Source organism: Nerophis ophidion, linkage group LG02, assembly GCF_033978795.1.
Source record: "Nerophis ophidion isolate RoL-2023_Sa linkage group LG02, RoL_Noph_v1.0, whole genome shotgun sequence".
NCBI classification, from domain to species: domain Eukaryota; kingdom Metazoa; phylum Chordata; class Actinopteri; order Syngnathiformes; family Syngnathidae; genus Nerophis; species Nerophis ophidion.
Window position 1 is genome coordinate 21,942,488 of NC_084612.1, and position 26,624 is coordinate 21,969,111.

General features: G+C 40.7%; 1 protein-coding gene across 9 annotated transcripts in view; it reads right to left on the reverse strand.

The window, feature by feature from the left end:
• esrrga (estrogen-related receptor gamma a) overlaps positions 1-26,624 on the reverse strand; it is a 279,698-nt gene that overhangs the window by 12,036 nt on the left and 241,038 nt on the right. For all 9 annotated transcript variants that reach the window (XM_061879090.1, XM_061879133.1, XM_061879099.1 and 6 more), the window contains 2 exons: positions 499-605; positions 247-409 (listed from right to left, as the gene is read on the reverse strand). In XM_061879090.1, coding sequence (XP_061735074.1) covers positions 247-409; positions 499-605 — 270 coding nt within the window. The remainder of the gene's footprint in view (positions 1-246; positions 410-498; positions 606-26,624) is intronic.

Sequence of the window (26,624 nt, forward strand, 5' to 3'; positions counted from 1 at the left end):
TACAAGGTGGCTCGAACAGTCCATGTGTGTACTGTATACTAGCAGTGTGTGTGAAGAGATTTCTAAGAGTATGAGTGTGTGTTTGCATGAAGAGGATTGAAATGAGCTCTTTGATGGCTCCCACAGGAGTGGTGATCCCTGGGATTTACTCTTTGCGTGCCTGCCTCATACACACACACACACACACACACACACACACACACACACACACCAAAACACTTACAGGCACACATGCTTCCAACCAACCTGAGTTAGCCAACGCGATGGCCTTGAGAGTGACAAATTCCTCCTTCTCCATTTTCATGGCTTTGTACTTTTTGACCAGCTGGAGGATGGCGTTATTCAGGTCTAACAGTCCAGCCAGCTTCGACTGGTCCTCGTCCATGATGTAGTCCTCCGCATACACCAGCTTGACAACACAAGTCAGCGACAATTAGGAACCTGCTTGCAACATTTCCAGAAAATAAGAGCATGACCAATCAAAAAGCCGCTTCTAACCTTGTCTTCGAAGGAAAGCGAGCGGTAGACCACACGCAGGATCAAGATCTCCATCCATGCACTCTGCAGTAGACTCATCTGGTCTGCTAGAGACAGCGTGGAGAAGCCTGAAAAAACAATAAAAAGGAAAACAAATTGCATTTTTAGAAGATAAGATGCATGGATGGAGCAGAAAACTAATATTATTAAGCGGTATGTGGTTGGAGACAAAATATCAATTCAGTCATTTGGGATGAGACATTATGAAAATAATAGGCAAGTATGTAATGTTGTTGTGATCATACTTTTTGGGGCTAACCGGTTCAGCTCTTAACTGGTTCAGGTCCTCTCTCGATCACAGGACATACTTTGTTGGAAATGGTAACTGTCTCAGACCAAATGAGATATGTGGGGTTCCTCAGGGGTCAACTCTGGGACCCCCATTGTTCAACTTGAACATGCTGCCAATAGACCAGCTAATACACAGCTTCAATGTGTCCTACCACAACTAAGCCGGTGACGGTCAGATCTCCGTGTCACTGACGACAGGTGAACATGGGCTTGTTGATTCACTTTGTCGCTGCATCGAACAAATCAGTTCGATGCAGCAACAAATCAATTCTCTTCAGCTAAACTCCGACAAAACTGAAGTTAGTGTCTGTGGCCCACAGAAGCAAATAAAATGCTATTATTCACCTTGAGAGGCTCTCCCTGAAACATAATATTCAGACTCAGACCTGAATTTAACTGTCAAATTAAGTCAATACCAACAGCAGCTTTTTACCAGCTGACGAACATTTTCCAACATTGAAGGAGCGATGTCCAAAGCAGAGTAAGCAAGACTAATCCATGCCTTTGTCTATCGCAGGTAAGACAACTGTAATGGCCTTCTCACTGGGCTCTCTAAACAAGCTTCAAAGAAACTGCAGTACACCCAGAATGCTGCTGCTGGATTCCTGACCAGGAAATACAATCATATTGGTCACTAGGGTTGGGTATCGGGTATCGAGTATCGATTGGAACCAGGACTAACTTTCCGATTCTCCCGGAATCGTTCAAGTTTAAATATCGATTCCTAGTTTCGATACCCATTCCGCCTGGAAAAAAAGAATAAGTCCACCGACCGGAAGAAAAAGCCGCTGAACACCAACAAAAAAGCGGCCACCGCCGGAAGTGTTAGCATAGCCGAGCCTACGTAGCCGAGCCTACGTAGCCAAGCGAGTCAGTCAAGCATGGATAGCGGGCGTCGGCGGTCGAAAATGTGGCTTTATTTTACTAAAAAAAATGAAATATCGGCAAAATGTAACCCGTACGACACGACTGTTTCGTGCTTAGGAGGGTGCACGTCGAACATGATGAAGCACCTCCAAGTTCATGGAGTACAAATAAATGCGTGTCCCGTCTTCGACGCGCTGCGCCGACCGTCCTCCTCTGCCTCTTCCTCTGGCTCCGATGCCCATCCTGGCACCTCGGTGACTGCACTGCAGTCCGAATCCGGTAAGTAAAACAATATATATGCAATAAATAATGTGTTTTGCGCCAACGTTGAGGCAGCTAACAAATTAGCCCGCATATTTTTTTATAGACAATTTACAACCTGCTAGCCAAGCTCCGCGATGTGCTCAGCGTAGTCCGTTCACCGTAGCGGCAATGGGGAAGATGTCGGTGCCACAGACGGAAGAGTGCCACAGAAAGGTCACTGCACACATAGTCAAAATACTGCATCCCTTTTCAGAGGTGGAATCTCCAACATTTAGGTTAGTTAAGCAATAACGTTAGAGCTAAGCTAATTGATACTGGGCTAAACAGTAACAGCAACATTACATGTTTGTTTATGTTTGCAGTGATATGGTGAAAACTCTCAACCCAAAATACATACCACCTTCCAGGGACTACCTGGCAAACACATTGATCCCGGCATGGTACAAGAAGAATCGGAATCAAGAATCGTCAGGAATCGGAATCGAAACAAAGAATCGGAATCGTTCGAATTCAAACCATACCCAACCCTATTGGTCACATGCTTAGATCACATTTTTTAAATCTGTATTCATGTTTTATTGCAATTATATTTAAGATTTTCTTTTTATTCATGATTTCATCGTGATTAATTTTATGGTTTTATTTTTATTCATAATTTTATACGCCTTCTTGTAAAGCACTGTGGATAGCCTAGTGTACGAATCGTCGTTTTTTCTTTCTGAATATGAATTTTAATATGTGTATTAATTACCAAAGCATTTTTTGACACTGAATTTATGTATCTGGATTTTTTGCATTTTAATTTTGTGAACACGTTTTTTTTTTTTTACATGAAATTATGCTGACAATGTCATTGAATAAATATTTGTGAGCAAATGCATGTGCTTGAAAATTAAGTTTTTAAAAATACAGTGATTTAAAATTCACTTTATAAAAATTCCATCTATCCATCCATCTTCTTCCGCTTATCCGAGGTTGGGTTGCGGGGGCAGCAGCCTAAGCAGAGAAGCCCAGACTTCCCTCTCCCCGGCCACTTTGTCTAGCTCCTCCCGGGGGATCCCAAGGCGTTCCCAGGCCAGCCAGGAGACATGGTCTTCCCAACGTGTCCTGGGTCTTCCCCGTGGCCTCCTACCGGTCGGACGTGCCCTAAACACCCCCCTAGGGAGGCGTTCGGGTGGCATCCTGACCAGATGCCCGAACCACCTCTTCTGGCTCCTTTCTAAGTGGAGGAGCAGCGGCTTTAGTTTGAGCTCCTCCGGGATGACAGAGCTTCTCACCCTATCTCTAAGGGAGAGTCTCGCCACCTGGCGGAGAAAACTTATTTTAGCCGCTTGTACACATGATCTTGTCCTTTCGGTCATAACCCAAAGCTCATGACCATAGGTGAGGATGGGAACTTAGATCGACCAGTAAATTGAGAGCTTTGCCTTCCGGCTCAGCTCCTTCTTCACCACAACGGATCGATACAGCGTCCGCATTATTGAAGACGCCGCACCGATCCGCCTGTCAATCTCACAATCCATTCTTCCCCCACTCGTGAACAAGACTCCGAGGTACTTTAACTCCTCCACTTACGGCAAGATCTCTTCCCCAACCTGGAGATGGCACCCCACCCTTTTCCGGACGAGAACCATGGACTCGGACTTAGAGGTGCTGATTCCCATCCCAGTAATAATTGTTGCCAAAAATATAAGACCCACTTTGGGTAAATTAAGACTGAAGAAATTGATGGTGTCTGAAAACTAGCCAATGGGGTGTCAATGTTGCAGTCACATGACACGGGTCTTGTCTTGAGAAGCAGCCAATACGCAGTTTATTAAAAAAAAAATTATAAACTGAATTTTAAAACACTGTATCCATCACAATGAGTATTTAAGCACACACATTTTGTTCTCTGTTTTTAATTAAAAAACATTTAATTAAAAAAACAACGATCAAAAAAGAAATTCAGTTCCATAAATTAAGTGTCAAAAAAAGCTTTGGTATCAAAGACATGGATAAACATCCAGCGTAGCGCCATGACGGACGGAATCACAGTATTGGCGGACGTAATGACGTACCGTACTTTTCGGACTATAAGTCGTGTTTTTTTTTCATAGTTTGGCCAGGGGTGCGACTTATGTGTGAAATTATTAACACATTACCGTAAAATATCAAATAATATTATTTAGCTCATTCACGTAAGAGACTAGACGTATAAGATTTCATGGGATTTAGAGATTGTTTGGTAAACATATAGCATGTTCTATGTTATAGTTATTTGAATGACTCTTATAATAATATATTACGTTAACATACCAGGCACCTTCTCAGTTGGTTATTTATGCATCATATAACGTACACTTATTCAGCCTGTTGTTCACTATTCTTTATTTATTTTAAATTGCATTTGAATTGTCTATTCTTGGTGTTGAGTTTTATCAAATAAATTTCCCCCCAAAATGCGACTTATACTCCAGTGCGACTTATATATGTTTTTTTCCTTCTTTATTATGCATTTTCGGCAGGTGCGACTTATACTTCGGAGCGAATTCTACTGTGAAAAATACGGTAATCTATTATGAAATGTGGAAAGTTACGGAAATAGATGCAATGTGACTGAAATGTTGTCATCGTGAGGAGACAGAAAGTTTGTCTGGGAGAAATCGCGTTTACGTGGACATGCTCTTCACCAACACTCAACGTGATGATCAATGTGTTCCTGTGCTATTTGGTAATCGAATCCATTAATAGTCTTATTTAGTCTTTTTCTGATATACAACCACACTTTAGAAGTAAAAGTGGACAGTTAAAAAAAAAAAATGTCTCAAAGGATCAAAAGTGCTCTCTCCTCCCTAACCTCCTGTCCAGTAGATTCCTCCTGTCCTCCCTCCCCCAGTGCTGAGGGCTGTTCTCTGGGGACAGGTAAGCCTTATCTCCCCCTGACACAACCTGCATGGATCAATGCTGCCGCTGCACCTCTCAAACATGCGCTCTAATTGCAGCCATACCGCAAATTTCCTCTTTACTTCACTCCCATTACATGTCTTTTATAGTTATGCATGATGACGCAATGAAGGAAGTAAACGTGGCAGAACAGACTCTCATGAAAATACTTTCTACAGGATGTTTGTAGTTCATCCCAAAGGTGTTAGCATGCCTTGATAGACCTAAGCTTTCCTGCACAGGTAACAGAAAAAGACCCTTCCCCAAACTCTTCCCACAAGTTAGAAGCATACAGTTGTCCAAAATTGTTTGGCCCAGTAATAGCTTTAATGCAACACACTCACAACTGTCCTCTCCACACACACCTCTGCATTCACACCTGTGCTTGAGTGTGTCTTCATAAGAGAGGTGGCCCATGTGAGCGCACCTGTCAGACTGCACCACAGCACTCCAATGTGTGTGTGTTGCAAGCACATCCTGCCAGTAGGAGCGCACAGAGCAGAAGCAAGATATTTCCTCGACAACATCTGCTGCCACGCGCCTCCTCTTGAGACGGTGGAGTGCGTGCCAGTGTGTGTGTGCTCTTATCTCACAGTGTGTTGACGGCTAATGGCAGGCGTCTCATTATGTCCAGGTTGCGGGCTATTGTTGCTTGAAATGTGCTCTAATTCAGTCCATCTACATCTTGTGACATCCCTAGCGCGCGCGCTCACACACACACACGCGCGCGCACACACACACACACACACACACACACACACACACACACACACACACACACACACACACACACACACACACACACACACACACACACACACACACACACACACACACACACACACACACACACACACACACACACACACACACACACACACCACCAAAGACATCTAAATATACAGAGTGGTAAAGTAAAAGGTGGGCAGTATGTACCATTGCCAAGTGTTGTCTACCCAATGACATCCCCAGCAGGGATGACATACTGTAGGTGTTCATTACGTTTTTTTTTTTATAAACACAGAAGTCAAGCAGACGTCTTGAGGGCATCCTTTAGGACAGGAGTAGGGAACCTATGGCTCTAGAGCCAGATGTGGCTCTTTTGATGACTGTGTCTGGCTCTCGGATAAATCTGAGCTGACATTGCTTAACACGATAAGTAATGAATAATTCCACTTGTAATCACAGTGTTAAAAATAATGTTCAAAATATAAAACATTCTCATGCATTCTTAATCCATCCATCCGTTTTCTACTGCACCTGTTTAAGAAGTTGCGTTAATGGTAGGAAGTTATTTAATTATTATTGGTTAGTGTGGGGCTTGCCCTCCTGGGGGTTCTTCAGACCACCAAGCACCAACATGAGAGCCTGTTTCAGGGTAACAATATTGTTTTATTTTTCAATAAGTCTCTCAGTTGCTTTACAGCAATTGTCTTTTTGTCTTTCGTCCTCGCTTGTGCTTTGGCTCCAGCTCCAACCCCGTCTCTCCTCCTGGCTGCTGCTTATAACCGAGCGGCAGGTGATTAGATAAGAAGGCCCAGATGGGCCATCTACGCACCTGTCGCTGATTTCGAGGCTGATCCTGGCAACGCCCCGCTTCGCTGCAGGCCCGCAGGCCACGCCCCCTTCCACAGTTAGCTTCAGAATAACAATGTTATTACAAAAAATATTATATGGCTCTTACAGAAATACATTTTAAAATATTTGGCTTCTTGGCTCTCTCAGCGAAAAAGGTTCCCGACCCATGCTTTAGGACTTCAGCCTCACGGCGGGCAAAGTAAACAAGTGATGGCCTTGCTAAAATTAACACATCACACGCACACTTCACGAATCGGTTAAGAGGGTTCCTACAAGCTCAAAGTCAAGCACTTCAAGACCTTTTAAGAGACATTTCCAAGGGTTTGTTGCATATATTCACCCGTGATACCGCAACTTAAGAGTGTTTTGAGATAAGAGCTGTCTCTTGGCTGATTGTTATGCTTAAAGTGGCAACCATATACCCATGAAAATATGGAAAAGCTGCTGATGGTGTGTTTGACAAGGAAGCAGCTGGAAAGAGATACAGTAGATGTCCTCTCTCTAAGGTAAAATCTGTACATTATTGTAGAGAGAGGTGTGGCCAGCGCTACCTGCAAGAGCAAAGGTCACTGCCTCTGTCCAAGGTGCTGAGGACAGAGCACCATCAGCTGGGAGCGTGGCAGTGCCAACGGCGAGACAGAGCTGAACAGGTGATTAGATTTCCCAGGTGGTACGAGTTTTCTAATCACCTGTTGTCTTTAACAGTAGCGGTCGGGAACAGCAGGTGGAGGACGGACTGGGAGAGTTGGAGCGACATTTGAGGGACTGAAAATCAAAAATAGCGAAAACTATTGATGTGCATTAAACTAGGGCTGGGCGATATATCGATATACTCGATATATCGCTGGTTTGTCTCTGTGCGATATAGAAAATGACGATATCGTGATATCCGAGTATAGGTTTTCACGCAGTTGCTTTTAGCTGCGGGCATTACACTGCAGGCTCTCCTCGCTCTTTCTTGTCTCTCCTTCTCACAGACAGCAAGCCCACATCACATACTGTCACGTCATATACAGTACGTATACGCCCTCACGGAGCAGAGAGGTAGCGGCATGGGTAACGTTAGCTGTGATGCTAGCTGAGCCGTGCGAGTGGTAATACGAGAGAAAGAAGGTGCGAATCTGGTAACAAATGAAGGAAGAATTAATTCCCGAGAAAAACAGCAGGGGGTCCATCGTCTGGCAGTGGTTTGGCTTCAAGTGGGAATATGTCGAACAAACAACCGTAATTTATCAAATGAGGGGCAAAAGCGTTGCAATAAAAAGTAGCATTGCGGCTAAAATGTAGCATCATTTCAAAAGTCACCTGCTAGAGAATGAAGAGTGCTTACTCCGCATATCAACATCTCCATTCGGTGCCACACGCCCACACCATCAAAATGCCGAGGCAAACATTTCCACATCAACACCGTAGGAAAAATTTTTAGATTTTTTTAGTTGTGATTTCCTTCTCTGCATGAATGTTTAAAATGAGCATATATTAATGCAGTATGAACAAGAATGTTTTAATGTAGACACAGAATCATCATACTGTTGTGATTATATGTATCAAATAGGGAGATATATATCGTGTATCGCTATATGGCCTAAAATATTGCGATATTAAAAAAAGGACATATTGCCCAACCCTACATTAAACCTTTGTTCAACTCCGGATGCCGGTCTCCTGTGACGTCTGTGATAAGTGGAACCACTGGGAAGCGACTTCCACAATTATTTTTACATTACTTTAAAAAAAGTACTGCAGTTTTTAGTATTACCGTATTTTTCGGACTATAAGTTGCAGTTTTTTTCATAGTTTGTCGGGGGTGCGACTTATACTCAGGAGCGACTTATGTGTGAAATAATTAACACATTACCGTAAAATATCAAATAATATTATTTAGCTCATTCATGTAAGAGACAAGACGTATAAGATTTCATGGGATTTAGCGATTAGGAGTGACCGATTGTTTGGTAAACGTATAGCATGTTCTATATGTTATAGTTATTTGAATGACTCTTACCATAATATGTTACGTTAACATACCAGGCACCTTCTCAGTTGGTTATTTATGCGTCATATAACGTACACTTATTCAGCTTGTTGTTCACTATTCTTTATTTATTTTAAATTGCCTTTCAAATGGCTATTTTTGGTGTTGGGTTTTATCAAATAAATTTCCCCCAAAAATGCGACTTATACTCCAGTGCGACTTATATATGTTTTTTTCTTTATTTATTAAGCATTTTCGGCAGGTGCGACTTATACTCCGGAACGACTTATACTCCGAAAAATACAGTACATTCGATTGAATTGTTCTTCATACAATATTTGTTATCTAAGTTTGTTTTTACTTTGAAAAAGCACCAATTGAAATTGACATTAAATAATTTAATTGTGAGACGTTGATTTGAGCTACAGACACAAATTCACACTCACATTCACACTCTAGGGCCAATTTAGTGTTGCCAATCAACCTATTGTCTATCTGTGTTGGCCCTACGATGAGGTGGCGACTTGTCCAGGGTGTACCCCGCCTTCCGCCCGATTGTAGCTGAGATAGGCGCCAGCGCCCCCCGCGAACCCAAAAGAGAATAAGCGGTAGGAAATGGATGATTTGAGCTAGAAGTGTTTTGCGTTAAGAGCTCCGTGACAGAACTAATTAGGCTCCTAATTTAGGAAACATACAACGCTCAACATATGTACTATACAAACTGCCAATGTACCATACACAGTGTGTGATGCAATAAAGACTTAATGGTTTGTTGTGGATGAATACCAACAGCCAAACACATAAACACTTTGCTGTTGACGGATTTGTAGCCTAATTACAGCTGATATGCACAAACAGACATGTTCTTTAGCATAACGGGAAACAGCAATAATTAAAAGCCTCATGATTAATTTATTGAGGCCAAGTGCGGCCTTTCAACGATTTTTATCAGCTCGTAGTGTACAAGCACTTCCTGCGCTTGTTCCTGTTGTGTGTATGCGAGTGTTTCATCCGTATGTTTGTAATCACTGAACAACCAGTGCACGTGTGTGTGTGTGTATTTTAGTGTGCAAATGCGAGGCCAATACGAGACCCTCCACTTCCCCTTTCCTCTCCTCGCCATGGCCTGTCTGCGCCGTTCAGCCATCCAATGCCTCTTATCTGTCTGATTAATAGGCGGCCAGCTTCAGGACAAATTAATTAACAGATAACGCCATCTCGACCCCCACCCCCTCCCTCCTTCTCATGAAGCGATCGATACAGCAGAAGAAAAGAAACATCAATGGGAATTTAGTGCTGATGATGGAGAGAGAGAGGGAGGTATTGATGGCGAGAGAGCGCTAGGATGAGTGAGATGGAAGGAGGGGAGGAAAGTAAAACTGAGGTGTTGAAGACCTTCATTTCATACCTGGGACTTCTTTATTGGGCTCTAATTACATGTTTTCTGTTCATTGTTGAAAAGGCATCTCATGCTGTGTTTGTGTCCGTGCTGCTACAGTAATAACATTTAATCTTGCTTTTAATTAACTAACCCTTTCCAGTCAGCTGTAGACTGCTTAAATGATGCTAACCACATGAGGACAGTTAGCAGAGGTGGGTAGTAACGCGCTACATTTACTCCGCTACATCTACTTGAGTAACTTTTGGGATACATTGTACTTCTAAGAGTAGTTTTTATGCAACATACTTTTACTTTTACTTCAGTATATTTATAGAGAAGAAACGCTACTTTTACTCCACTCCATTTATCTGCAATCAGGACGCTACTCGCTACTTTTTTTTTATTGATCTGTTAATGCACGCTTTGTTTGTTTTGTTTTTGTCAGACACGCATTCAAAGTAGGAACTACACATGCTTACGTTTCACCAATCACATGCAGTCACTGGTGACGTTGGACCAATCAAACAGAGCCAGGTGGTCACGTGACCGTCACACGTAGAACCCGACATGTTGAAAAACTTATTGGGGTGTTACCATTTAGTAGTCAACTGTACGGAATATGTACTGTACTGTGCAATCTACTAATAAAAGTTTCAATCAATCAACCAATCAATCAAAAGTGTAAAGGAAAAAAGACACTTTTTATTTCAACCGTACTTCCCGTCAAAAGCCTAAAGACCGATCGCACAGTTCCTGTTTTCACAGTAAAAGTGCGCTAACAAAATAAGTGTCTCCGAAAGCCAGCGCATACAAGCAAGCTACGGAGTTTGCCGCCAATGTATTTCTTGTAAAGTGTATAAAAACAAATATGGAAGCTGGACGAATAAGATGCCAAAAACCAACGACTATCATGATGTATTAGACAGGAAGGAGGAACTTTTTTTCTCCTCCATTTGAAAACCGGGACGTTATCAGCACTATACTGTCTGATTCCAATCAGTGCAAGTCATCAGAATCAGGTAATACGCCAACTTATATTCTTGTCTTCATTAAAGATAGGAATCTATGTGTTAAACATGCATGTATATTCATTAAAACACCTTTAACATGTGAACAAAAACGGCAAAATAAATAAATATACATTATATACTGTATATAAATATATATATATATATATGATATGTGTGTATGTATATGTATATATGAGGTAGATCACCTCGACTTGGTCATTTATTAATTGATTAACGTTGAAAAACTTATTGGGGTATTACCATTTAGTGGTCAATTGTACGGAATATGTACTGTACTGCAATCTACTAATACAAGTTTCAATCAATCAATGAATGCCTACTGAGCCTATGGTGCTGTTAAGTTATTGTGGCTCAATTTGCCTTATTTTTTTTATTTTAATGTATTATTATTTAATATATAATATTGTTTTAATTGCTTAAGAGATATTCCTGGCTCTGAATTTGCTCATTGCTACTTTTATGTTTTTGTGCATTATTTTGTTGCCGTAATCATTAAACGAACAGGTTACTCATCAGTTACTCAGTACTTGAGTAGTTTTTTCACAACATACTTTTTACTTTTACTCAAGTAAATATTTGGGTGACTACTCCTTACTTTTACTTGAGTAATAAATCTCTAAAGTAACAGTACTCTTACTTGAGTAGAATTTCTGGCTACTCTACCCACCTCTGACAGTTAGTCACCAACCACCTGCTAATAATAATACCAATTATAGTAATAATGATAATAATTAGGAATGTAAAAGCTTTCTCAATAATACCATGATGAGTTACGGTATTAAACAAAAACTTGGTAAATGTATTTTTTTTCTGGCGTTTTTGTGGGCGGTCGTATGTACATGCCTCCACTTTGACATGCCTTCGTCTTCTCCTCATCAGCTATGTTGTACTTTTTAGCGTTTTCATATGGAGTCAAAAGACAGTTATACATTCAAACTATATTTATACCAGTGTTTCTTAACCATAGAGCTGGAGCCTGTTGTTGGGCCGCAAAAAAATATCTGTCTCGCATCAGTGGTCCGTACGAGTCACAGCGGTATTTAGTTGAAATACACTTTTCCACCACTTGCGGCAGTGATGACAATCTCAAACAAACAGAAAAGTCAGGAGCTCCAGTTATAGAGAAGTTTCTTAAGTGCAAAAATATGACTAAAGTGGTGAAGCTGCATTCATATAGTTTATTTAGGAGACATATATCATTATTTATTTACTTTATTTATTTTAGCACTTTGTAAAAAAAAAATCAAAAATCAAATAAAAATATATAAATATATTTATATATATATATTTTTAAATATATTTTGTCAGTCTGACCTAAGCCTTAATAATGATATTTGTAATTAACACATGCTTTCATATAATTTGACAATGTTTATCCTGTTACACTGTAATTATTGAATATTATTCAAATCTAGAGTAAGGTGACTAACTCAGTGTTAATATTTGAGTGGGCACCGGGCCCCTCTGTAGTGTAAAAGTTGGACCCCAAGGTCAAAATGGTTACGAACCCCTGTGCCATTTTGTCTTAGAAATGGCAACAGCGGAGGATGCATGTGCATGTAGGAGCCAGTCTGCACCAAAACAAGAGGATAGAGAAAAAGAAGGAACTCATTGACTACAACGTTTTACAATGGTGGTTTCATACAAAGCTTTGAGGGTACATCTTTACCATACATGGAGATATCGGTTGATGTTACGAGTTGGAAAAAAGTCACAAATTGGGCAAATTCAAAACAGCTCGTTTGGAGAAAGTATGAAGGAAGGCAAGATTGTTTTATAAATACCTCTGCCATGCATACATGGTTTGAGTTCAAATTTTCGGGACTTATGCAGATCCCAAAAACACAAAAACAGGTACTGATCGGTAGGAAACGTTGGTTTTGCATAATAAGTCCCCTTTAATACTAGTTTAATTTGACACATCTTGTGTTTTAGACTGCAACATTGTTCAATTAAGGATACTTACTATGTATGTCGAGCTGTGTGCTATTGTTTGCTGAGTTGTTGTGTAGCTGCTAGCTCCTCCTACCATGTTTACCTTATGTAAAATACTTTACTAAAATACAAGATCAAACTTGTGTGCTTATTGGAGGACATTTAGATGTTAACTGGCTGTCCAGCTTTGCGCAGAGAAAATGTTTCTAATATGTTGACCCCCTCACGTACTGGAGCTAATAAGATGTACAAAAATACACACACTGTTCAAATGAAACGACTAAATTACTAAGGAGTACAGACTGTTTTTGGACTTTTTGAAGGTGTGTCAGCTGTGAAGGTAAACAGCAGCATGTGTGTGTGTGTGTGTGTGTGTGTGTCTGTGTGATGGTGTGACAGAAAGAGGCTGAAGTGCAGTCAGGCAGACTTAACCTCCACTGCTTGCTCTGACGCGCTCCCCCACCCGCTCGTCTATCAAATACAAACACACACATAAAAAAGAAAGAAAAACACACACAAACACGCGTACATTCCCTCGCCAGCCTGCGGCCTGTTTGTCTGCCAAATGAGTCCTGACTGCACGTTTACACCCGAGACCGCACAACAGCCTGGCACACGCACACACACACGCACACACACACACACACACACACACACACACACACACACACACGCACACACACACACACACACACACACACACACACACACACACACACAGGATAGCCCTCTCTCATGCCCCAGTTGCTGCACACAGATACACACACATTCACCAGTATTTGTTTTCTGGTGGTTTCAGGGCAAATGAGAACCAGTGAGGACTGTGTGATGATTCCAAGTACCTGTGGTTTTGTGTGTGTGTGTGTGTGTGTGTGTGTGTGTGTGTGTGCATTGGCATGGCTTGGGCCACAAGTAATGCATCCAAGAAGGTGATGGTGTGAGTGTGGAATAATGTGACAGGTGTGAAAACCGTCTGCAATGGTGATCTGGCCCTCGTTATTAACACACGACTTATTGTCGCACATTGCCTCCAACTCAATGTGGACATTTGGAGGACATTTGAATGTTTCCAAAACCAGCCAGAGACCAAAAAAAGACCCAAAAATTAGGATATCCCTCGGCAAGGCGCAAACATCTGCCAAAATGTAAATTATAAAAAAAAAGGTTGTTTTGTCTGTTAGCGAGCCACTTCCAGGATAGTGTAAGATGGGATCATACTATTTTTGATTTTGGTATGGAAAAACAGTTAAATGCTGACTCAAATATGAAAAAGACATATTCCATCAAAAAGTCCATATTCTAGTGTGTTTGTCCATGTGTATGTCAGCAAGCTACTTTGTGCCACATTGATGATGATGTAAGGCAATGGGATCAGACCAGTTTTGGTTCTTTGTTAATCATGGCGCACCATATTTTGTGTGTTTGGTTGAAGGGTAATGACACAAGTAATAGGATCACACCACTTATGATACAAGACCAGGGGTGAGGAATGTTTCAATCATGATTTAAAGAATAGAAAATAATCGTCCAACTGCACAAACTGTCATTTGTTTATTGGTTGGCAGGCCAGTTTCTGGTTTCCAGTGGCTGATGTAAGAAGGTTGGATTGTACTATTTTGGATTCTACCAAATACGATGGAAAACTGCATAGCACCAAATCCGTTGCTTACGTACGTTAGCTGGTTCATGATATGACAATTAGAATGTACCATTTTTATTATGGGGCAGGGAAACAGTTTATTTGCAACTCAAACAACTGTGGCATTTTAGGCAGGGCGGCCCCTCATCCATACGCATGATCTTGCGCTCTGCATAGGGCCCCGCAATCCAGAGGAGCCCCCGTGAAAAAAGGAATGTAAAATGACAAATAACGAATCACAGTGCACTTTAAATGAAATTGTATCACAAATGTATTCCTAGCCGTTTCCTGCTCCATCGCTGACAATAATCTAAAGAAAAATGTCATCATCAATGATACAGGTTTCCTGTGGCGCACAGCGTTAGGGCTTGTCCACAAAGGCAGTAGGAATGTGTTTGAATCCCGGTCAAAAATGAGTTAGGAAGGTAAAACATTCATGTTTTAATTACGTAAAAATTGTCATTTTGAAAAAAACTAACAAAAAAACAACAGTTATTTTCCATAAATTTGTTTTTGTACAAGACATGCATCAAAATTAAATTAAAGTTTCATTAAAAAGTATAAAACTTGTTCCACAAATAAAAAAAAGTGTAACATTTGTAAAGGAGAGGGGGTTAAAACTAAATCATCTTTGGGTCTGCATCCACTTTGTCTGTTAGTCTTTGTTAGTTGAATTTAGTTACTTAAGCAACAAAAAGAGAAAACTTTAATCTAAAAAGAAAAATTTGTGTCTGTTTGTCTTTATGTTCGTTTGTCGACTACTTCCTGGTTCACCAACTCAGTGGCCTAAAGGTTAGCGTGTCCGCCCTGAGATCGGTAGGTTGTGAGTTCAAACCCCGGCCGAGTCATACCAAAGACTATAAAAATTGGACCCATTGCCTCCCTGCTTGGCACTCAGCATCAAGGGTTGGAATTGGGGGTTAAATCACCATAATTGATTCCTGGGCGCAGCACCGCTGCTGCCCACTGCTCCCCTCACCTCCCAGGGGGTGATCAAGGGGATGGGTCGAATGCAGAAGACAAATTTCACCACACCTAGTGTGTGTGTGACAATCATTGGAACTTTAACTTTAACTATGGAGAACCGCGTAAGACATACGAATTTGATGGACAGGCCTTTACATTGGACTTCCGGTGTGGGAAGAACAGTTCCATCCAAAGCAACTCATATATCACTATACCGGCTATCATAACAATACCTTCCACCTTTGCACTTTCAGAGATTCAACCGTTTTATTTCAAACCTTCCACTTATTCTATTTTAACCGAGGTGTCTTGCAGCCAATGTTCTTTCTATTAAAAGATCTATTGGCCCTCCATGTGAAGAAAAATAGGTTAGCAATATGAATACATATATAAAGTGATGGTGCCTCGCAGCACCTTCTCTGTGCTAACAATGACACTGAGCTCTGTCCTATTAGATCACTGCCTCGGGACACAATAACACAAAACTCCATCATGGTGTCTCAACGTAGCAGCTGAGACACCAGCAGAGTAGGAATAAGCTTCACACACTGTCACACACATGTAACACAATCATCGGAATACACACTAATCACTTTTAGGAGAAACTGGGCAGAGAGTAATGCATAGTAGCAATTAAGCACCTAAATACTATATAATTCTGACAGACCAAGGTTTAGTGTATCAAATAGTAGTGAAAGCAGAGCTTACTAGTTAAAAGTGCCAACTCTTCGGTACAGTATTTTTAACAGGTTTTTTTTATAGTGCTTCCTTATCTTAATTACTGTTTTACATTTTTTTCTTATTATTAATTAATAATTTTGTAGTGAATTTTTAAATGTGATTATGTTTAACGCCTGTAAGTCACCAGGGTGTTTTGAAAGGCGCCAGCAAAAATAAAATCTATTATATATATGTATTTTTTTGACACTTAATAAAAAAATGTTTCAATGCGTATTAAGAGTGGATAACTAATTTTAAAATGTTTATGAATGCTAAAATTCAACTTTGCCTGTTCAGTTATTTTTACCCTAGCTCTTATTTTGTTATTTCAAAATGTTTCACTTTTCATAAATTCTTCAAACAAGCTTTAATTGTTTTTTTTTTAAATTACAAAACAGTTTATGCATCATAAATGAAATGATCTTTTAAAAACTGTATAGTAGTTCAATGTAAAAAGTCCAATTAATGATTACATCTTGCAACTAATAAAAAAAGCAAACAAACAAACAAACAAACAATTTGAGTATCTCATAAAATGGGAAAACTTGTCAAAAAGGAAAATATGGTAAACTACTTGAAGCTTTACTTGAATGACATGCAAAACTTTCTTGAGCTTTTAACTGGTCTCTTAGTCAGGAAATAACTTCTAAAATAATCTTAATAAAAAACTGTACACCATACTTAAAATTATTTAATTGATTAACCTGCACCTTTGCATGGTAAGTAACCCATCCATCCATCCATTTTCTACCGCTTGTTCCCTTTTGGGGTCGTGGGGGGCGCTGGCGCCTATCTCAGCTATAATCGGGCGGAAGGCGGGGTACACCCTGGACAAGTCGCCACCTCATCGCAGGGCCAACACAGATAGACAGACAACATTCACACTCACATTCACACACTAGGGCCAATTTAGTGTTGCCAATCAACCTATCCCCAGGTGCATGTCTTTTGAAGTGGGAGGAAGCCGGAGTACCCGGAGGGAACCCACGCATTCACGGGGAGAAAATGCAAACTCCACACAGAAATATCCTGAGCCTGGATTTGAACCCAGGACTGCAGGACCTTCGTATTGTGAGGCAGACGCACTAACCCCTCTTCCACCGTGAAGCCATGGTAAGTAACTTTTAGTTAAAAATCCACATTAATTGATTTTTATTATTAAATGTAATTTAAAACAAATGCTTACCATACAAAGTACACTGGGAGGTAAACAAGGGTTAAAACGTGCAGTATTTATTTTTGTAATCTTAGAGTCAGGCTGTCAGTCCAAGGGTTGTGTTCTGCAGGGGACATATTTCAAGTCTGTTGGCCCACTGAGATAGAGATTGCATTAAGACTTGTGAAGTTCCCAACAGTTAGCACTGCATGTGTGTGTCTGCATGCGCACACACTGTTGCTGAATGTGTTTGTGTTTAAGTTTTGCTTTAAAGGCTGATTGTAGCATTTTGTGTAAAGAAAGATGCAAGTGTTCCCTTAGTGCTCAGTTATTTTCAGTGTGTGTGTGTGTGTGTGTGTGTGTGTGTGTGTGTTTGTGCATGTGTGTGTGTGTGTGTGTGTACCTAAAAACTGTTTGGTACTATACGGCCAGACGTCGGCACAAATGAACACGAACCCCCTGTGATGGCTTTGGCCAAGCTCAAACAAACAAGCTACGCACACACACACACACACACACACACACACACACACACACACACACACACACACACACACACACACACACACACACACGCAGGAAAGCACAGTGGCAAATGACATTCCACCCAAACACAAATGCAAACACACACACCTGCTGACCCAATTATACAGAGATGCGCACCGAGATGGAAACAAATCTACCCAGAGAACCAGTTAATTTGGAAAGCATTAAAGACACACGCGCACACACACACACACACACACACACACACACACACACACACACACACACACACACACACACACACACACACACACACACACACACACACACACACACACACACACACACACACACACACACACACACACACACACACACACACACACAGTCGACTTCCTAAAAGGCATTTAATTTTATAGATGACGTCACTCACAAACAGCCAAAGAAAACACTTACTTTTAGGTGTAGATTTGTCTACAACCAAAGAGTTTTAGTACAAAATAGGCCTTTGGAGTCAATCAATAAGTTCAAACACAACTGACCAAAGCGAACATCTAAGAATTACTTTTTCTTTGGCTTGTGCCTTTCCTACCAAAAACAAAGCTGTACCGTTTATGTCTTTAATGGTTTTCCATCACTTTTTCCAGTTCTTTGTGAGTAGCACCAACACAGAATGGTGAAATGAAGTCCACCCAGAAATTTGTCTGTCTCTTGAGCTCATTTCAGAGCTAGAGTACAAAAGAGGTGGGAAAACACCTGTGGGTATGTCTGCAGCTATAGATTCTTTTAGTATTCGAGCAAACTATCAATTAGTTTGTTTGATTAATTTGATTCAACACACTTGATAGCCTCAATGCGTAAACAACAATTTTTCTGCTTTGCATAACCTATGAATGTATATAATCACAAATTAAATTGCACTTTTAACATGTGTGTATTAATTATAAAATACAATTTAAAAAAGAAGAAAAAAACTGGTACTTACTGAATGCAGTCTGGGTTTTATAATTATCTCTCTTTTTAACTCTTTAAACAATAATTAAAGCAACAAAATATAACTTTTTTTCATCCATCCATTCATTTTCTACTGCTTGTCCCTCTCGGTATCGCGGAATTGATTGATTATTTGTTGCAGCCCTTCAGTAGATGTATCAGGGTTTCTCCTTAATTTAATGTGAATGTGGCGCGCCGCCACTGCATTTTCATTATCGCCACATCTTGAAAATACGTTTTTTTCAAGCAATATACGGTATTTTAGCCCCCAGAAGAAATCACACAAAGTCTGACGCTATGTTTAACTTTCATTGCCAATCTTACGATAACACACGGCACAATTCCAACAGGTCTACCTCCCATGCAAACACTTCCATCTCCGTGAGTGTGCGCTTCCCCAGACCATCAGGCATGAATGGTGTGTTTGCAAGCACGGGAAAAAATGATATCAAACCCAAACCACAGGAACAAAAAACATCCACACCAACTGGTTGTTACTGTATGAATGGATATAGACAACATGTTATTTGTGCACTATTTACAAGTCATTTACCGAATACTCGACCACCGGAAAAACTTTGATAACCGAAAACCGCGCTGCCGAAACCGGATGAAAACACAACGCATGCCATTGTCTAGAGCGTTGTCAGCATGTCTGCAATTATGCAAGATTACATAATTTCGTACGCTGGCACCGAGCGCTGTATTTCTGTGAGGAAGGGAGGGCATGAAGTGGTGAGGAGGAAGGGACCAACCCCCCTATAGCCAGTGGCAGCGACTGTGTCTTTTTACACACTCGTCTGTTTTAGCGACGTACATCCACCTTATTCCTGATGCTCAACCATTTAATTTTTGGTTTCAGCCTGCAGGTCCGCATCACACAGCAATTTAAACCCGCTACCGATCACTCGAAACACCAGAAAGAAGTACCTCTTACTGACTTGTGAAGGGCCACACCGTGCAGAGCTTCAGCAAATGGCTACTTTGAACATGGTTTGCGTATTTAAAAGGGGACGTAACCTGGGTGTGGTCTGGGGGTGCTATGTCAAGCCAACTCCTGAGATCAATTCCACGTTAATTGCGATGTAACAAAGAAATGTGCTTGAATTTGTGCGTGAGCACACATGAATACTTCTGAATTTTTACTTGCGTACGTAGTTTTCCCAAACAACTTGCACTGAGCCTAGTCTATAAAATCCACTACACCTCCCTGATACCGAAGTACATGTCAAACTACTTCCTTAACGAATATGACTGCCATAACCACAACACCAGGGGGAGCTCCACAAACCACGTTAAACCCAGATTCCAATCCAACAAAGGTCCTAACTCATTCCCTTTCTATGCCACATCAATGTGGAATGCACTCCCAACAGGTGTAAAAGTAAGTGCATCTCTATCCTCCTTCAAAACCGCTCTAAAACAACACCTCCAGGCAACTTCAACCCTTTACTAACACCCTCCTCCATTCACATCCCATCTCCCCGGATTGTAAATAACTTAATGTAAATAATCAAATGTATTTCTAATGTATATACTTGTTCTTATGCTATCTGAACTCACTATGTTCTCTGCTAGCTGTACATATCCTACCAAGTAAGACCTACACTGTTTCAATGTCCATTTCTCTGTTGATGCAATTGTTGATGACTGAAGTACTAATTGATTGATTGATTGATTGATTGATTAATACTTGTATTAGTAGCTTGCACAGTTTAGTACATATTCCGTACAACTGACCACTAAATGGTAACACCCGAATAAGTTTTTCAAATTGTTTAAGTCGGGGTCCACGTTAATCAATTCATGGTACAAATATATACTATCATCATAATACAGTCATCACACAGGTTAATCATCATAGTATATACATTGAATTATTTACATTATTTGCAATCCGGGGGGTGGGATGAGGAGCTTTGGTTGTTATCAGCACTTCAGTCATCAACAATTGCATCAACAGAGAAATGGACATTGAAACAGTGTAGGTGTGACTTGGTTGGATATGTACAGCGAGCAGAGAACATAGTGAGTTCAGATAGCATAAGAGCAAGTAAATACATTAGAAGTACATTTGATTATTTACATTAGGTTATTTATAATCCGGGGAGATGGGATGTGAATGGAGGAGGGTATTAGTAAGGGGTTGAAGTTGACTGGAGGTGTTGTTTTAGAGCGGTTTTGAAGAAATATAGAGATGCACTTACTTTTACACCTGTTGGGAGTGCATTCCACATTGATGTGGAATAGAAAGAGAATGAGTTAAGACCTTTGTTGGATCGGAATCTGGGTTTAACGTGGTTTGTGGAGCTCCCCCTGGTGTTGTGGTTATGGCGGTCATTTACGAAGTAGTTTGACATGTTCTTCGGTATCAGGGAGGTGTAGCGGATTTTATAGACTAGGCTCAGTGCAAGTTGTTTTACTCTGTCCTACACCCTGAGCCAGCCCACTTTGGAGAAGTGGGTTGGAGTGAGGTGTGATCTGGGGTGGAGGTCTAAAAGTAACCGGCCTGGCTTATTCTGGGCTGTTTGGAGTCTAGATTTGAGGGTTTTGGAGGTGCTGGGGCGCCAGGAGGTGCAAGCAAAATCGAAAAAAGGGTTGAATGAGAGTTCCCGCTAGAATCTTTGAGGTGCTTTTGTTGACCAGAGAGGAGATTCTGTAGAGGAATCTCGTTCTTTGGTTGACCTTTTTGATTACCTTGGTTGCCATTTTATCACAGGAAAGATTAGCCTCTAGAATGGAACCTAGGTAGGTGATCTCATCTTTCCTGGTAATTACAATGTCACCCACTTTTATAGTGAAGTCACTGACTTTCTTAAGGTTGATATGGTACCCAACTAGGATGGATTCCGTTTTACCTAAGTGTATGGATAGCTTGTTGTCAGCGAAGCAGGTGCAAATATTAAGGAGTTCAGCACTGAGGATTTGTTCCACCTGTGACTTGTCCTTGCCGGATACCAGCAGGGCCGAGTCATCCGCAAACAGGAACAATTCACAGTCGAATGCTAATGTCATGTCATTTACGTATATTAGGAACAGTAAAGGTCCAAGTATACTGCCTTGGGGGACTCCACAGCTTACTGAGAAGGGGGTGGGGGGTGGGAGGGGGGAGACACGATCCCGTTCACCTCTACCACCTGTTTCCTCCCCTCCAAGTATGATTACATCCAGCTCGATGAGGTTTTATCGAATCCGTTTGCTCTGAACTTATCTAACAGTATAGCGTGGTTAACGGTGTCAAAGGCCTTCTGAATGTCCAGCATGACAATGCCGCAGTATTTGCCCGCGTCCACCTCATGTTTGATGTGGTCGGTCAGATAGAGAAGGCATGTGTCAGTGGAGTGGTTAGTTCTGATATCAACCAAAGCTCCTCTTCCCACCCCCGGATTGTAAATAATGTAAATAATTCAATGTATAAACTATGATGATTAATTTGTGTGATGATTGTATTATGCTGATAGTATATATTTGTACCATGAATTGATTAATGTGGACCTCCACTTAAACAAGTTGAAAAACTTATTCGGGTGTTACCATTTAGTGGTCAATTGTACAGAATATGTACTGAACTGTGCAATTTACTAATAAAAGTTTCAATCAATCAATCAAAAACGTACGTTTATTTTTAGGAAGAAATCAACGCAACTCTGTACCACTAAAAATACTATTTAAATATGAATACTTTAATTATTGTGCATATGTAATGTCTATAATATATATATATATATATATATATATATATATATATATATATATATATATATATATATATATATATATATATATGTCTTGATTGGATTATCCAGAGAATAGGGCTCAATACCGTGGTAGAGCGCAATATGTATGTGTGGGAAAAATATTTGTATGTGTATGTGAATGCTTCCATTAAAATCTCCTGACGAGTGAGAGAACCCCTCATGAAACAGTTCTGTAGAGATGAAGTAGTCTTGTGATTTTTCCCACACATACATATATATGTAATATGTGTTTACTGAATTATTACATAATACGGTATTTACTCATTTATTCACTGTTCTGTTACAAATTAGGAACAAACAAATGGGATGAAGCTGCTATGATACGAAAAGAGGTAGGATTAGATAACCTCTGCTTCTTGTGACTCCTTTTCGGACATGCTGTAATGAAACAACCAGAAATATGTGATTTGTATGACATTGTAATTGTATTTTATACATGTTTGAAATAAACTGCAGAAATAAATCCAAATGTTTTGGGCAGACCTTACGGGGTTCACTCTGACATTTGCTACGCCGACTAATGCCAGAGCTGCTTGTAACAAAAATGTTTACTTGCAATTTGAAGCATAACAATTACCGAGAGACAGCTGGTATCGCAAAACACTCTTTAGTTGAGGTACCATAATCTTTAAATTCATTTAGTTGCATGGTGCTCATATTCCTCACTATATAAAAAAACATATTCATGTTCGTATAGGACAGGGGTCGGCAACCCAAAATGATGAAAGAGCCATATTGGACCAAAAATACAAAAACAAATCTGTCTGGAGCCACAAAAAATAAAAGCCATATTACATACAGATAGTGTGTCATGAGCTATAAATCGAATTAAGAGGACTTATAGTAAACTAAATGAGCTCAAAAATATCTCCAAATGAGTCATAATGATGCAATATATACATATAGCTAGCCTAAATACCATGTTAGCATTGATTAGCGTGCAGTCATGCAGTGACCAAATATGTCTGACTAGCACTCCACACAAGTCAATAACATCAACAAAACTCACCTTTGTGCATTGATGCACAACGTTAAAAGTTTGGTGGACAAAATGAGACAGAAAAAGAAGTGGCATAAAACACGTCCTCGAAAGTCGGAGAAAGTTGTAATTTAAACAAACTAGGGTGAGTTCAAGACCGCCAAAATAAGTAGGACAAAACGGCGCTCGCCAAATACTCGAATCAGTGAAGCATGTTTAATACAAACAGTGTGCTTTATAACAATTAGGGAGGTTTGTGTCATGTTGGTCCTCCTACAGAAACAAGATTAAAACAAAAAATATGTTTTTTACCCCCTCATCTTTTTCCATTTTTCATACAGTTTTGAAAAAGCTCCAGAGAGCCACAAGGGCGGCGCTATGCGGCTCTAGAGCCGCGGGTTGCTGACCCCCGGTGTAGGAGATGCAAGTAAAAAGGTGTCCAGGTGCTGGTTGGTGGTCTCCTCTGATGACTTTTGGAAGAACATTGAGAGGAAAGTGACACCACATCAGTCACTTTTATTGCTTAGAAACACATTAATTATGCACATAATCACCTTAGCCACCAAGCCCATTGTTGGCGAAAATATATTTTCTCCATTTCCTTAGCCTACCACCCTCTCTCCACCTCTCCTTGGACCACGTAGCCCCCCCTCACCATCACCCTTTCTGTGCTGGTGGCCTCAGGGAGAGTGCAGTAGTCACAGGGCTGCTCGCCTCTAATCAGTGTGAACAGCCAGCTAATTACCAAACCTCAGCCCTGGCTGACTGTTAATTGCATACATTAGACACCATCAGCACCACTGCCAGATTAACACTTAAAATCTTCCCATTGCTTTAGTGGATGTGTGTGTGTGTGTGTGTGTGTGTGTGTGTGTGCGTGCGTGTGTGTGTGTGCAATAGAGAGCAGCTTTGTGTGTCAAGTGTGCTGCCTCTTTCGTTGTAGCTGCTAATATTTAATACTTAATTAGACCCACATTGGGGAGCGTGGCCACACTGAGGTGGCTGTGGAGTGCCGGTGGGCCCGGGTCGCCTCGGAGGGGGCAGTGTGGATGGTCGGGGGCGAACCCGGGTCTCTGCGGAGACGCCAGATGGAGTGACATTAAGAGCACTGCAGTGGAGCCATTTCAAATAATAAAATATCAATATTTACATTTTAATTACCCACTTTCAGCTCCACCAATGTGCTGTGTGTGTGTGCATGTAGGAATGTGGCCCTTGGGTCTTCTTAACTCTTTTTGAACAGTTCAGTCTACCTTACAATCTTTCACACTGCTTTGGAATGGACACACGTTTCTGTTCTTTGTGTATCTCCTGCTGCATTCTGCTCTTCTTTTCATGATTCACTGCTGATGCAGGTGGGAATGGCCACCATGGGTGTGTGTCTATGTGTGTGTGTTAGCTCAGTCCCGCTAAATCTCTGTGGGTCTCATACACTGACACTGCTGACAGACATTTTTGCAGGAGAAAGAGAAGAAAAGTGGAATTAAGACGGCAAGACTAAAGGGGATATAGTGGGCCTGTTTGTAGAAAATATATAGTACATAGAAATGTATGGACTTACTGTTAAGACCGATACTGTTAAGACCAATATTATACATGTTATTTAACTTCAAATTAATATTTAGGGGGAAAATGACTGTTAAATGTGTTTCGATATACAGAAAATACATTTGCTTCATTTATCATTGTCTTTTTTCCATTTTGATAAATAGTTCAATGTTCAAAATCATGTATCATACACAATAATATCCAATGTTTTAAATGTATAGGTATGTTTTATATTCTAGAGTGAAATGTTCGAAAAATGGGGTTTCCTCTGAGTGAGGGCAAGGAGGAGCAGCAGAAATAGAAAAAAAAAATCAAAAACATATTTTGCAAACCATCCGTCTACCGCTTGTTCCTTTCAGGGTTGCGGGGGGTGCTGGAGCCTATCCCAGTTGCATTCGGGGAGTAGGCGGCATAAACCCTGGACAAGTCGCCACTTCATCACAGGGCCCAAGCAGATAGACAGAAAACATTCACACACTAGGGCCAATTTAGTGCATGTCTTTGGAGGTGGAAGGAAGCCGGAGTACCCGGAAGGAACCCATGTAGTCACGGGGAGAACATGCAAACTCCACATAGACAGACCACGGGCTCGGGATCAAACCCAGGACCTTCGTATTGTGAGGTACATGCACTAACCCCTTTCTTCCACCGTGCTGCCCTCTTTTGCAAACCTTCTAAGCTACTTCAAACTAAGCCTGATGGTGGAGAGGAAGAGAGTCAACATACATAGTACGTTTAATATGTCTAGCACAACTTCTCATGACATGTTTGTGTCGTTTCTAAATGTTTGAAATTGTCTCTGAACCCCAAATTTGGCCGGGTTATGAAAAACAAGTTGATTTTATATATTTTTTGCTGATGAATCTCACAATAATTAATAGTAATATCAATTAGTTAATAAGTGATCGATAGATCACTAACTGTACTTGGAACGCCCATTTTCCATCACCAGACTCTATATGCCGCACCCTCTCGGTGTGCTTCATCTACAGAACTGGAGCCCATTTCTCCGCATAGACAAAGACATGTAAAATTATTATTTTGATTACTTACTTACATGTTTTTGTCAACCTGGTCGATTATTACTTCAAAACTGTTACGAATCAATCAATCAATCAATCAATCAATCAATCAATCAATCAATCAATCAATCAACCAATCAATCAAAATCCCTTACCCACAAGTGCCTGAAAGGTTTTCACAAACCACACTGACATTCTCAGATTTGTTTCACTTTATGAGCAAAAAAAGAGAAAAAAAAACAACTATTTCTGTACTTCCATGCTCTTCCATGGACCCCATAGTGTGGGGTCTATGGTTCTTTTTCTCTCTTTTTTTTCTCCCTCCTGGGTCTTTTCTCATTTTTCAGTTTTTCTGCAGGTTCTGATTCAGTCTTTCTCTCCTTGAGAGTGCTCCTGATCTTCAGGATTGTGTTTAGCTAGAACCTTTTAAAGTGTTTACATACAAACTTCGACTAAAACCCTATTTGTTCAAAGTCAAAATCATTAAAACGATGGCTGCAAATTGCACCTCTCTTGATTGGTCTGTCCTATTTTGCGTGAGTCAATTTGACTGGAGAAGTCCATAATTTGCTC